Consider the following 12710-nt stretch of genomic DNA (forward strand, 5'->3'; position numbering starts at 1 on the left):
AATACAGGTAACGAGTGGAGGACAGAGGAGCCTCTTAAAGAAGAAGTTACAGCTCTGTGAGAGCCAGAAATATTGCTTGTTTGTAGGTGACCAAATACTTATTTTCCACCATAATTTGCAAATAAATTCATTAAAAATCCTACAATGTGATTTTCTGGATTTTTTTCCCTCATTTTGTCAGTCATAGTTGAAGTGTACCTATGATGAAAATTACAGGCCTCATCTTTTTAAGTGGGAGAACTTGCACAATTGGTGGCTGACTAAATACTTTTTTGCCCCACTGTATCCACCCTTATCAGTGACCGCAACCATGTGATTTCCTTTTCCCTTAGTAACATTCCAAGCCCCTGGCTCATATCCAAAGTCCATTGACCCCACCATATACATTCCTCCTATATATAAACATTAACTTATGTTGTAGCAAGTATTTCAAATTACAACCCACCAAAGCCTACTGTCCAGTTCATCCCCATCTAACATATTCACATTTTTCCTGATGGCACAAAACCAAGGTCTGACAGAATACACTGCCCATATACTTTGTCCCAACTGTGAGGGTTTCTGGTTATTGTCTCGGGTAAAAAAAAAGAAGACAAGTTAACTAATGCCCCTGTTCTTTGTGACAGGAGGGTGACACCATCAACGTGGACGTCACCTGTCCTGGAGCGACCCTGGCGCTGGCTATGATCTACCTGAAAACCAACAACAGGTGAGAATGGATTCCACCACCACCACTCTTATTCTCATATTAGATTAGCCTTCAACGAGACGCAATGTCCTATTCTCTTATACTTGACTCCACTCAGCATGCTCCCTGTAAGTAATGGACTCCATCTAATCTTACACGGTGCATCACAGCACATCTTGTCCCCAGCGCTCCAGCACATACAAAATGACTTCTTCAGTTATAAGCTATCACCTGGTTCTGGCTGCCATTAACACCTATTGTCACCCCTTCACAGGTCTATCGCTGATTGGCTGAAAGCTCCAGACACCATGTTCCTCCTGGATTTCATCAAACCAGAGTTTCTGCTTCTCAGGGTGAGTCAGTGCAGAGAAGCTCAGCTACTGTAGCCACTGTGTACTGGCCACTACGGACCTGCCTTATTCACTATGCCAGACCCCAGAGTGTGCAAAGCTGTCAAGGCAAAGGGTGGCTACTTTGAAGAATCTAAAATATATTTTTGCTTTCTACTTGATTCCATATGTGTTATTTCAGAGTTTTGATGTCTTCACTAATATTCTACAATGTAGAAAATAGTAAAAATAAAGAAAAACCCTGGAATGAGTAGTTGTGTCCAAACTTTTGACTGGTACTGTATATAATTCAAAATGTCTGATCCACTACCCTTACACATTGTCACTGTCTCCTCTCCCTCCTCAGACACTGGCCAGGTGTATCATCATGTGGGATGAGATTCTACCCAACTCGGAGTGGGTGAGCAGCAATGTGCCTCAGGTAACTGCCCTGAATATGCACACATGCACGAAAACCTCAGCTCATTAGACACAAGTCACTGCCAGCACAAACCTCTACTCCGGACAAGTGGTAATATCATTTCGGCCTCGGGTTCTTGGGGTGAACAGTGCAGAAGGCCCAGTCCATAGACATTAGAGGTTCAATCTGAGGCTCTTAATGTTGTTAGTTAGTCATACTGTGTGATGAACTTGTTAATGAATGACATCAGTGCTAATAAGGAAACTAAGTTTCAGTTCTCAAATGACTCTTTACTGCCAAGCGCGCACGACTGAGGCAACAAGGCTCAATGGCATTTCCTCCATCTGGACCCATTTACACGTCAACAATATCAAATTAGTTAATATCCCCAAAACAATGATAACAATGATTATAGAATCAAAGATCGGTTTGCTTTGTTTTGAATCCAGATAATCCAAGAGAACATTGGGAACCCAGTGGTTTCAGAGGATTTGAACATGGAAACTTTAGCGTGAGTACAAACTGACTTTACGTAAAGTTTCCTTAGCTCTCTCCGCATGGCTGGATTTGAGTTGGTGTGTTTAGTCTCATAATGATGTGTGTGACAACTCCTGTCCTCAGCCAAGCCCATGACTATATAATTGCTGGAGCATGCATGGCGGTGGGATTTCGCTTCGCTGGCTCGGCCAACTCGGACGCATTCGACTGCTTGGTAAGAAGAGCAAACTTTAAAATAAGTTAGTTTTTGACTAGTTCGTCTCTAACCCTTCTGTTTCTCGCACAGTACAAGTTTGCAAGGAGTTTCATGCAGTGTTTGACATCAGCGACAGCGACGGTTGTAAGTTTCACTGCTTTCATATTTCTCCCAACCATAATGTCCATTTACGCCAATAGAATACACTCATGCTCCAAATCACCACAACCAATCTTTCTGTCTGTGTCTCTGTGTGTCTCCTATGCTAGACGGGCCACTATAACCTGCAGACATGTCTGAGCATGGTGCTGCTGGCCCTGTCCATGGTGATGGCTGGCTCTGGTAACCTGAAGGTGCTGCAGCTCTGCCGGTTCCTCCACAAGAGGACCAGTGGAGAGATGAACTATGGCTTCCACATGGCCCACCACATGGCCCTGGGCCTGCTCTTCCTGGGAGGAGGGAGGTGAGACATGTTTTCACAACAGGTTTCAGCCAGCCTCTCCAATGATCATAGCTGACATAAATATTTATTGTACTGTCTTTTGCATTGAAAGTAAATCAAACATAATCTAGTCAAGGGATGTTTTACTTTTCACCTGTCATTTGTATCCGTATCAATATTGATTGTATGTTTTGCTACAACACGTGTATAATGAGTTCATGAGGTGTGTCCTGTTATGCGAGTGTTCTTTATAACCAATAGTTCAAATATCCCAGGGCTATGCAAACAGTGACTATGGGGTATCTAGTTTTATGTAACAATACTCATTACTGATGCTAAATCTGTCTCCTTATCAACATTTACTGGACAAACCCTTTGATTTTAGACTTGCTGTTTTTAGACTTGCTTATTTTAGGGCTGACAATTGCAGGCCCACAACTTCAAGGTCGCAATTTGAATGCCCTTATTGTAGTATTCTCCGCCTATTCCGGCCTTGAACATACGCCTGCGTAACGAAAGATTGTAGTGGGGATCAGACATATGGCGTCTTTCTTTTAATCTTTTCTTGCACTCACTCTATCTTTTTCTCTCTCTGGATGTGGTCTGTGGATAATTATTTCATCCTGCATAGTAACCAATCACCATACAGCCCTGCCAGTCTGGCTTTCATCATAGAACCTGAAGTGAAACATTTATCTTCTCATTTTGTGTAGCTACAGAGTTCCACAATGAGCCTAGTCTCAGCATAGGGAATGGGTCAATTCAAACATCGTAATATTGCTCAGGGACAAGTTTCTGAAAATGAATTTGAGAAGCGCTAAATGAACAGCCATTCTCAGTGAATATGTTACTCTACAGTTCAAGATGAGATCAGTGTTGAGCAAACATAAGTTGACTGTTGCTCTGTATGTTTGTGGGCCTTGTTATCAAGCTGACTTGTGTAGTAAATAGTGCTGTTTTTTTCACCTCTGTCTGTAATACACTTCGTGAAAACAGGAACATCCCAGCCAGTTCTCTTTATCTATTGCCATGGAGAGTGGATGAGTGGCAGCTCGTGGGTTGAGAATTAATCTCTTCAGTTGGTATTTTAAGAGGAGGCGAGGCAACCCCTCACCTACACTAACCCGAACAAGTGATTTTTCTCTCAAAGCCGACACAATGGTTTGAACCAGCCTAAGCACACACTTAAGTGCAGTCATTTAAATAAAAAAAATGTTTTTTTAAGTAGGGCTTTTATGAGCACAAATTACGTCAGGTGCCTAGCATTTCAAAACTGTTTTGCCCAGGCCAAATTCCTCATTTGTTCTTTGGACCTATTCGCCAAAAAAGGATTATATTGTAATATGTGCCAACATCAACACTGATGTGATGTGCCTGTTTGTTTACATTAATGTCTGTATCCATGATGTAGTGGTCTGATGTTATCCCATTGTCCTCTCACAGGTACACTCTCAGCACCTCCAACTCGGCCATCGCTGCCTTGCTTTGTGCTCTCTACCCCCATTTCCCTGCCCACAGCACAGACAACCGGTAAGACACAACCTCAGGGAATACAAACAATAGGTACAGCTTATCAGAGCTCTAAAATGGCAGGATAGACAGAGCTCTAATGTAACGGCATAGACTTTCAATGACCATAATGAATTTGGTGTGTACTGTTTGAAAGTATTGCTGTTTTGAGCTGTAGATTTTAAGAATAACAAAATGGGCTGTGAGACGGGGAGGGAGTGTTACATGAGGCGAGATAAGAAAGTCATCAGAACTTCTACTGACAGAGCCAAGTCAAGCTCTCTAAGTCTATGACCATAATTAAGAGTAGTTAAAGAATACCATATAGACGAGTGCTATTCAAGTATTGCATATTTTTCGTTTCTACCTGGTAGGTGGTTTATCAATTGATTTGTAGAAGATTAGACAATGTTCACTCATCTGGTCAGTTCCGGCCGGTTCTGACTCAGTTGTTGATTAAATTTAATCAAGTTGATTTGATTTAGAAGGAAAGGGTGAAAAGCAGCAATGCTGTGGCCCTCCAGGTCCTTAATGTAAAATGTTTGTGTGTGTGATCTCTGTGCTTCAGGTACCACCTGCAGGCTTTGCGTCACCTGGGTGTCCTGGCGGCTGAGCCTCGTCTGCTGGTCCCAGTCGATGTGGACACACTGAAACCCTGCTACGCCCTGCTGGACGTCACATACAAGGTATTCAACTCAATGAGTTAGTCCCCAGTCAAAATACAACCTGTTGAGACCAATGCATGGTCATAACTCCCATTTAGTGTCAACCTAGCTGTGTCTGCTATGACCTTCATATGTGATACCTTCAAGATGAGTCTGATTCATTCATTCAGAATTAAAGCCACGTGTTAAAACAATCACTGGAGACCCATGAACTTGAAAATGATGAAACTAAACAGGTGTTAATAGAGGGAAGTTAACATTTTGGAATGCACTTCCCAGTTTCAGTTTTGCATGTACTCATCTGAACCCTCACTATAGAGTTGATTGGTACAGTGCGCACTTGTATTAGTAAGAGGCAATAGCAGAAGTGTAAGCTACATGTAATTCCTTAGAATTTGGCCCTGCTAATAGTAGTAGCAACAAGCAACTGTTGACTTCCCTGTATTTAATAGTGATCTTGTTACACAGGAGAACTCAAGTTGAACCGTTTCACTCTCATTTACTGAAAGCGTCATAGGTGTCTGACTGGGCGCTCTCTTGTGTCATAAATGTTCCTGTGAACATAGCCGTAGTTGTCACTTCCTCTATTTAGCCTTATTTGAGGAGGCTTTGGTACTGTGTGTCTGTCATTTCATTATTAGCCTAAAATTACATGCGCACAATTTTTTTTGTTGCCTTTATTTAACTATTTAAGAACAAATTCTTATTTACAATGATGGCCTACCAAAAGGCCTCCTGCCGGGACGGGGGATTAAAAATACGAAAACCGTTAATAGAAATATAGGACAAAACACACATCACAACAAGAAAGCCAACACAACATTACATAGAGACTGAAGAATACAACATAGCAAGGCAGCAACACATGACAACACAGCATGGTAGCAACACAACATGACAACAACATGGTAGCAACACAACATGGCAGCAGCACAACATGGTAGCAGCACAAAACATGGAACAAACATTATTGGGCATAGACAATAGCAAGAAGGTAGAGACGACAATATATCATGCAAAGCAGCCACAACTGTCAGTAAGAGTGTCCATGATTGAGTCTTTGAATGAACAGATTGAGATAAAACTGTCCAGTTTGAGTATTTGTTGCAGCTCGTTCCAGTTGCTAGCTGCAGCAAACTGAAAAGGCGAGCGACCCAGGGATGTGGGGACCTTTAACAGAATGTGACTGGCAGAACAGGTGTTCTATGTGCTCAATATATTGTTCATGGACACAGGGACATACAACAAGGTAACCTGCCTAAATGACTACCGACCCGTAGCATTCACGTCTGTAGCCATGAAGTTCTTTGAAAGGCTGGTCATGGCTCACATCAACACCATTATCCCAGAAACCCTAGAACCACTCCAATTTGCATACCACCCCAACAGATCCACAGATGATGCGATCTCTATTGCACTCCACACTACCCTTTCACACCTGGACAAAAGGAACATGTGAGAATGCTATTCATTGACTACAGCTCAGCGTTCAACACCATAATGCCCTCGAAGCTCATCACTAAGCTAAGGACCCTGGGACTAAATAACTCCCTCTGCAACTTGATCCTAGACTTCCTGATGGGCCGCCCCCAGGTGATAAGGGTAGATAACAACACATCACCCTGATAACAACAACACCCTGATCCTCAACACGGGGGCCCCTCCTGTACTCCCTCTACACTCATGACTGCACGGCCAGACACGACTCCAACACCATCATTAAGTTTGCAGATGACACAACAGTTGTAGGTCTGATCATCACAAAGACGAGACCGCCTATAGGGAGGAGGTGTGAGACCTGGCCGTGTGGTGCCAGGACAACAACCTCTCCCTCAACGTGATCAAGATAAAGGAGATGATTGTGGACTACAGGAAAAGGAGGACCGAGCACACACCTGTTCTCATTGACGGGGCTGTAGTGGAGCAGGTTGAGAGCTTCAAGTTCCTTGGTGTCCACATCAACAACAAACTATCATGGTCCAAACACACCAAGAGTCGTGAAGAGGGCACGACACAACCTATTCCCCCTCAGGAGACTGAAAAGATTTGTCATGGGTCCTCAGATCCTCAAAGTTTACAGCTGCACAATCGAGAGCATCCGGTCTGGTATGGCAACTGCTCGGCCTCCGACCACAAGGCACTTCAGAGGGTAGTGTGTATGGCCCAGTGCAACACTGGGCCAAGCTTCCTGCCATCCAGGGCCTCTATACCAGGTGGTGTCAGAGGAAGAACCTAACAATTGTCAGACTCCAGCCACTCAAGTCATAGACTGTTCCCTCTGCTCCCGCACGGCGCCCCCTGCACATTGACTCTGTACCGGTACCCCCTGTATATAGCCTCGCTCTTGTTATTTTACTGCTGCTCTTTAATTATTTGTTACTTTTTTATTTCTTTAGGTATTTTTCTTAACTTTAGTGTTAGTTAAGGGCTTGTAAGTAAGCATTTCACTGTAAGGTCTATATACCTGTTGTATTCGGTGCATGTGACATAACATGTGATTTCATATGGAGGATGAGGGCTGCAGTTAATATCTCAGATAGGGGGGAGTGAGGCCTGAGATGATGATGTGGCCGGGGACACTTTGCTTCTTCAAAGTCCAATATCTTGAAAACATGACTTCTGACATGCAACTGATTTTGGGACTGTATCAACAGTGGACTAATTTAAAAAATACCAAAATATAATTTTCGGGTTCACCATGAAGTGCTCCTTATTTCAATTACTCTGGAACAGCAGAGGGAGAGACATGCGGCGCACATCAATTATAATGACACCCCCTGCATATGTGCAATCACACACTTCACCTCTGCACGTACACACACACTGCATATTTCGATGTTCACTATGATGTTGCATGCAGCACACGTGTACATGATTTGAATGTGTACATGGTGAATTTACATTTTCATTTTTTTGCGCACAGAGCTTTAGTCCATGTTTCAGTTCATGTTACGTATGATGGCTGTGTGTTTCTGTGTTAATTTCTTCTTGAAAGTCTTCAGAGCATATTTATTGCTTTGTTTTTCTCTGTATCAGGAGACGCCATGGTATGAGGAGACTACAGTGGAGCTGATGGCCCCCACCATGTTGCCTGAGCTGCAGCTCCTCAAAAAGGTAGAAGGAAATGTAGTACTTTATCAGACAAATGTAGTCAGGCTGCACAATCTTTCTGTTTAGTCTTGTCAAGCAGGATGGTTGATGTCAACATGTTTGTTTGGAAATGAGTAATGCGATTTGGACTTTTATAAGCTTTTCTTACTTCCTTTTTATAATACAATACAGGGAAGAAAGGTCACTTAGTGTGGTCAAACTCGGCTATTACAAGAAAATAATATGATATTTCCACATTGTTCTCAAAATAAAGTTTAAAAAAGTATTGGCTGACCTTCTTGTTTTAATGTGCTTACAGGTGAAAGTAAAAGGACCAAGATACTGGGAGCTGTCCATAGACATGAGTAAAGGGACTCAACATCTAGAGTAAGTCCTCCACTTGTATGTGAAAAGTTTCTGGCCCAATATACAGATTAATTTCATAATATTTCTGTGGGTGAGATGTTACCATGTCTATGTCCAGTGATGTCTTTACGATACAGAGATTTTGTGATGTGCTGCTGTAATGGTTGATAATGGCCGCAAATGTTTTGTCCATACTAACGAGCGACCCAAAATGTGTGTATTTGACTATATAAACTCAGCAAAAAAAGAAACGTCCCTTTTTCAGGACCCTGTCTTTCAAAGATAAGATAATTTGTAAAAATCCAAATAACTTCACAGATCTTCATTGTAAAGGGTTTAAACTGTTTCCCATGCTTGTTCAATGAACCATAAACAATTAATGAACATGCACCTGTGGAACGGTCGTTAAGACACTAACAACTTACAGACCGTAGGCAATTAAGGTCACAGTTATGAAAACTTAGGACACTGAAGAGGCCTTTCTACTGACTCTGAAAAACACCAAAAGAAAGATGCCCAGGGTCCCTGCTCATCTGCATGAAAGTGCCTTGGGCATGCTGCAAGGAGGCATGAGGACTGCAGATATGGCCAGGGAAATAAATTGCAATGTCCGTACTGTGACACGCCTAAGACAGCGCTACAGGGAGACAGGACGGACAGCTGATCGTCCTCGCTGTGGCAGACCACATGTAACAACACCTGCACAGGATCGGTGCATCCGAACATCACACCTGCGGGACAGGTACATCACAACTGCTCGGGCAGTTATTGTTGCCATCCAAATCCAATTTTATTGGTCACATACACATGGTTAACATCTGCTAAACGTGTATGTGACTAATAAAATTTGATTTGATTTGGATGGCAACAACTGCCCGAGTTACACCAGGAATGCACAATCCCTCCATCAGTGCTCAGACTGTCCGCAATAGGCTGAGAGAGGCTGGACTGAGGGCTTGTAGGCCTGTTGTAAGGCAGGTCCTCACCAGACATCACCGGCAACAGCGTCGCCTATGGGCTCAAACCCACGGTCGCTGGACCAGACAGGACTGGCAAAAATTGCTCTTCACTGACGAGTCGCGGTTTTGTTTCACCAGGGTGATGGTCGATATTTGTGTTTATCGTCAAGGCATGAGCGTTACACCGAGGCCTGTACTCTGGAGCAGGATCGATTTGAGGTGGCAGGTCCGTCATGGTCTGGGGCAGTGTGTCACAGCATCATCAAACTGAGCTTGTTGTTATTGCAGGCAACCTCAATGCTGTGCGTTACAGGGAAGACATCCTCCTCCATCATGTGGTACCCTTCCTGCAGGCTCATCCTGACATGACCCTCCAGCATGACAATGCCACCAGCCATACTGCTCGTTCAGACAGAAATGTCAGTGTTCTGCCATGGCCAGCGAAGAGCCCGGATCTCAATCCCATTGAGCTCATCTGGGACCTGTTGGATCGGAGGGTGAGGGCTAGGGCCATTCCCCCCCAGAAATGTCTGGGAACTTGCAAGTGCCTTGGTGGAAGAGTGGGGTAACATCTCACAGCAAGAACTGGCAAATCTGGTGCAGTCCATGAGGAGGAGATGCACTGCCGTACTTAATGCAGCTGGTGGCCACACCAGATACTGACTGTTACTTTTGATTTTGACCCCCACTTTGTTCAGGGACACATTATTCAATTTCTGTTTGTCACATGTCTGTGGAACTTGCTCAGTTTATTTTGGTCGTTGAATCTTATGTTCATACAAATATTTACACATGTTAAGTTTGCTGAAAATAAACGCAGTTGACAGTGAGAGGACGTTTCTTTTTTTTGCGGAGTAAACTTCTCTATATATGTGTTGTAGGTCCATTCTTTCCAGAGATGGGGTTCTGTATGTGAAGCTGCGTGCGGGGCAGCTGCCCTATAAGGATGACCCTCGGGGTTGGAAGAGTCTATTAGCACCCAACGTCAACAACAGGAACTCAGAAGTCCGCACATTCAAGGTACAAACATCCTGGCTCTCCGCTTACAATCCAATCCTTTTATGGTGCAAAAGAGGCACAACATGTTTCTATGTTAATGCTACTCCAGAATGATATTGTATACATAGAAGGTTGTCTTTACCATGCAGGTCATATTTGAGAAGGTCTGGTCACAAATTTCCTAGGTGGCAAAGTCCTGTTGGGTATGGCTTGCATACAGTATTTTTTTAATGTAACCTTTATTTAACTAGGCAAGTCAGTTTTAAGAACAAATTATTATTTACAATGATGGCCAACCGAGACAGAGGGTTAACTGCCTTGTTCAGGGGCAGAACGACAGATTTGTACCTTGTCAGCTCGGGGATTCGATCCAGCATCCTTTCGGTTACTGGCCCAACGCTCTAACCACTGGGCTATCTGCTAGACCAGTACACACATGTATTTCATTAGTATGTCAAGGTTGAGGAAATTGAATAGCTGAAATCAGTATAATAGACCTAGTATAATGAGTCAGAAAGGGTAAAAATAGGTCATATTGATGCTCATATAATCCCAGTATAACAAGGAGTAGTCACGTGACGTCACTCTGGAGTGGCAGAACGAAACCAATATGTCTTGACAGTATGTGTGACCACTTATTTCCCTGTTCACTCAATGTCGACCTCCATACCTGTCTATTGCCCAATAGCCTTCTCAGTCAATATGTCCCACTAGGTGCAATACATCATCCCTCATTGGAAACCTTCCAGAGCCCTTCAGTGTGCGTGCCTCCCTTAGGCACGATCAGGAGACCTTGTTGTAGCAGTTTTTTTTCTCCCACAGCCCGAGGCCATCTCAACCTTCACCTCCGACGCTGCCTTGGTCTCCTTTGCTGAGTACTTTTGTAAATCCTCGGAGAGCGTGAAACATGTGAGTTGATTAGGAAAGTATGGTATATGGTGCAGCAGGAGAACCTATCGCTGAAACGTGCAACATTCAAACACAGAGGAGAAATTTGACTTAGACTGCCAATGTCTCCCCTTGTGAATGCACTTGTTAATCACTTGAATCCTATTTAAACCAGTTACATATTATGTCCGTATATGTAATTGGAGACACTGTGAAATTGAAGGAGATTGGTGATAACCTTTTGTTCATGATTTTATTTAAATTATTGAAACCCTTCACTGTCCTATTTTATAAGTCCAGTTTTTTTCTGATTGTTCAATTGATAAGCTCGCACTGAATGGCGCTTATATTTACTGTTGTCTTTGTCCAGAAACGGGACACTTTGGCCTTATTCTCTGCCATTCTATATGAGTGTGTCACTCAGGAGAACCCTGAGATGCTGCCGACATACATCGCTATTGATCAGGTAAGAAACATTAGAAATTACCCATACAATAGCAACAGTGGTCTCTAACCCTGTTCCTGGAGAGCTAACCTTTAGGATCTCGCTCCAACCCCAGTTGTAACTAACCTGATTCAGTTTGTCAACATGCTAATTATTAGAATAATGTGCACTAGATTAGGGTTGGAGTAAAAACCTACAGAACGGTAGTTCTCCAGGAACAGGGTTGGGTAGCCCTGATGTACATGCTCCCACTCATAGAATGCAACTGTATTACTGTTAGTTAAAAATATTCACTTTGCAGAAATTGCTCTGCCATTTACTGGTTGCTAAAGTTCTAATAGTTCCCTAATTTCCGTTTATGTGATGAAACAAGCAAGTATAGTGTAGAGAATCATTCACCATCTAAACCACTGTGAAATATACTTTCCGTAACCAAAAGTAAAAGACACAAAAAACAAAACTTAAGCACGGGAAGCATAGAAATAGAGTACATGGAACAGATCTACCGCTTCTTAGACTTGCTTTCAATGAGAATGACAGATCTATAATAAGTTTTCATAGATTGACTTTTCACACTGCAAACTGATGTCACTTCAATGTGTTCTCGATTGTATTTCTCCAATGTCTTCTCTCTGTGTGTGTGTGTGTGTGTGTGTGTTGACTGTTTTCTCCCCCAGGCGGTACGGACCCTGGAGCAGACGGAGATGTGTGAGACGTTTGCTCTGTGGCAAATGAGACTGGTGTTGGAGCTGTGTGAGAGCAGGGTGCTGCAGCACAGACTGAGGGAGGGGGCACAGGGCAGGGGGCTGCTGCTCAGCTCTGAGTTCCTGCCTGTCATGAAAAACTCTGCTGATGGCACCCTGGACCGCTGGCTCACTGGTGAGCAGTCTCAACACAGTGGGAAAGGCACAGAGGATAGACTATTAACACATAAACTATTAACACATTGAATGAACTGTACATTTGAATGTACACAGTACAGTTTGTACCAGTTTGTACCTGTACTGTGACACACAGTTCCTATCAATGGGACTATACGTGCCAGAACATGTCTTTGGGTGTGACAACTAAAGATGTGGGAAACGTGGGAGGTGATTATGCCAGGCTTTCTTTCTCATGAAATATTGGCAAGTGGCAACCATCAATAGAAAACGGATTGTGATAGTCTTAAATTAGGAATAAATCAAATAAAATGTTATTTGTCACATGCGCCGA

The 12710-nt window shown here is 43.2% G+C and overlaps 1 protein-coding gene across 2 annotated transcripts in view; it reads left to right on the plus strand.

The window, feature by feature from the left end:
- The window catches only part of anapc1 (anaphase promoting complex subunit 1), a 57693-nt gene that overhangs the window by 42423 nt on the left and 2560 nt on the right, over positions 1 to 12710 (plus strand). For both annotated transcript variants that reach the window (XM_029640428.2, XM_029640429.2), the window contains exons 33-47: positions 627 to 709; positions 963 to 1041; positions 1385 to 1459; positions 1888 to 1949; positions 2060 to 2150; positions 2223 to 2276; positions 2402 to 2595; positions 4018 to 4104; positions 4652 to 4769; positions 7785 to 7862; positions 8158 to 8225; positions 10045 to 10183; positions 10985 to 11071; positions 11421 to 11516; positions 12173 to 12374. In XM_029640428.2, coding sequence (XP_029496288.1) covers positions 627 to 709; positions 963 to 1041; positions 1385 to 1459; positions 1888 to 1949; positions 2060 to 2150; positions 2223 to 2276; positions 2402 to 2595; positions 4018 to 4104; positions 4652 to 4769; positions 7785 to 7862; positions 8158 to 8225; positions 10045 to 10183; positions 10985 to 11071; positions 11421 to 11516; positions 12173 to 12374 — 1513 coding nt within the window. The remainder of the gene's footprint in view (positions 1 to 626; positions 710 to 962; positions 1042 to 1384; positions 1460 to 1887; positions 1950 to 2059; positions 2151 to 2222; positions 2277 to 2401; positions 2596 to 4017; positions 4105 to 4651; positions 4770 to 7784; positions 7863 to 8157; positions 8226 to 10044; positions 10184 to 10984; positions 11072 to 11420; positions 11517 to 12172; positions 12375 to 12710) is intronic.

Source organism: Oncorhynchus nerka, linkage group LG28 (genome assembly GCF_034236695.1).
Source record: "Oncorhynchus nerka isolate Pitt River linkage group LG28, Oner_Uvic_2.0, whole genome shotgun sequence".
Lineage (NCBI taxonomy): Eukaryota > Metazoa > Chordata > Actinopteri > Salmoniformes > Salmonidae > Oncorhynchus > Oncorhynchus nerka.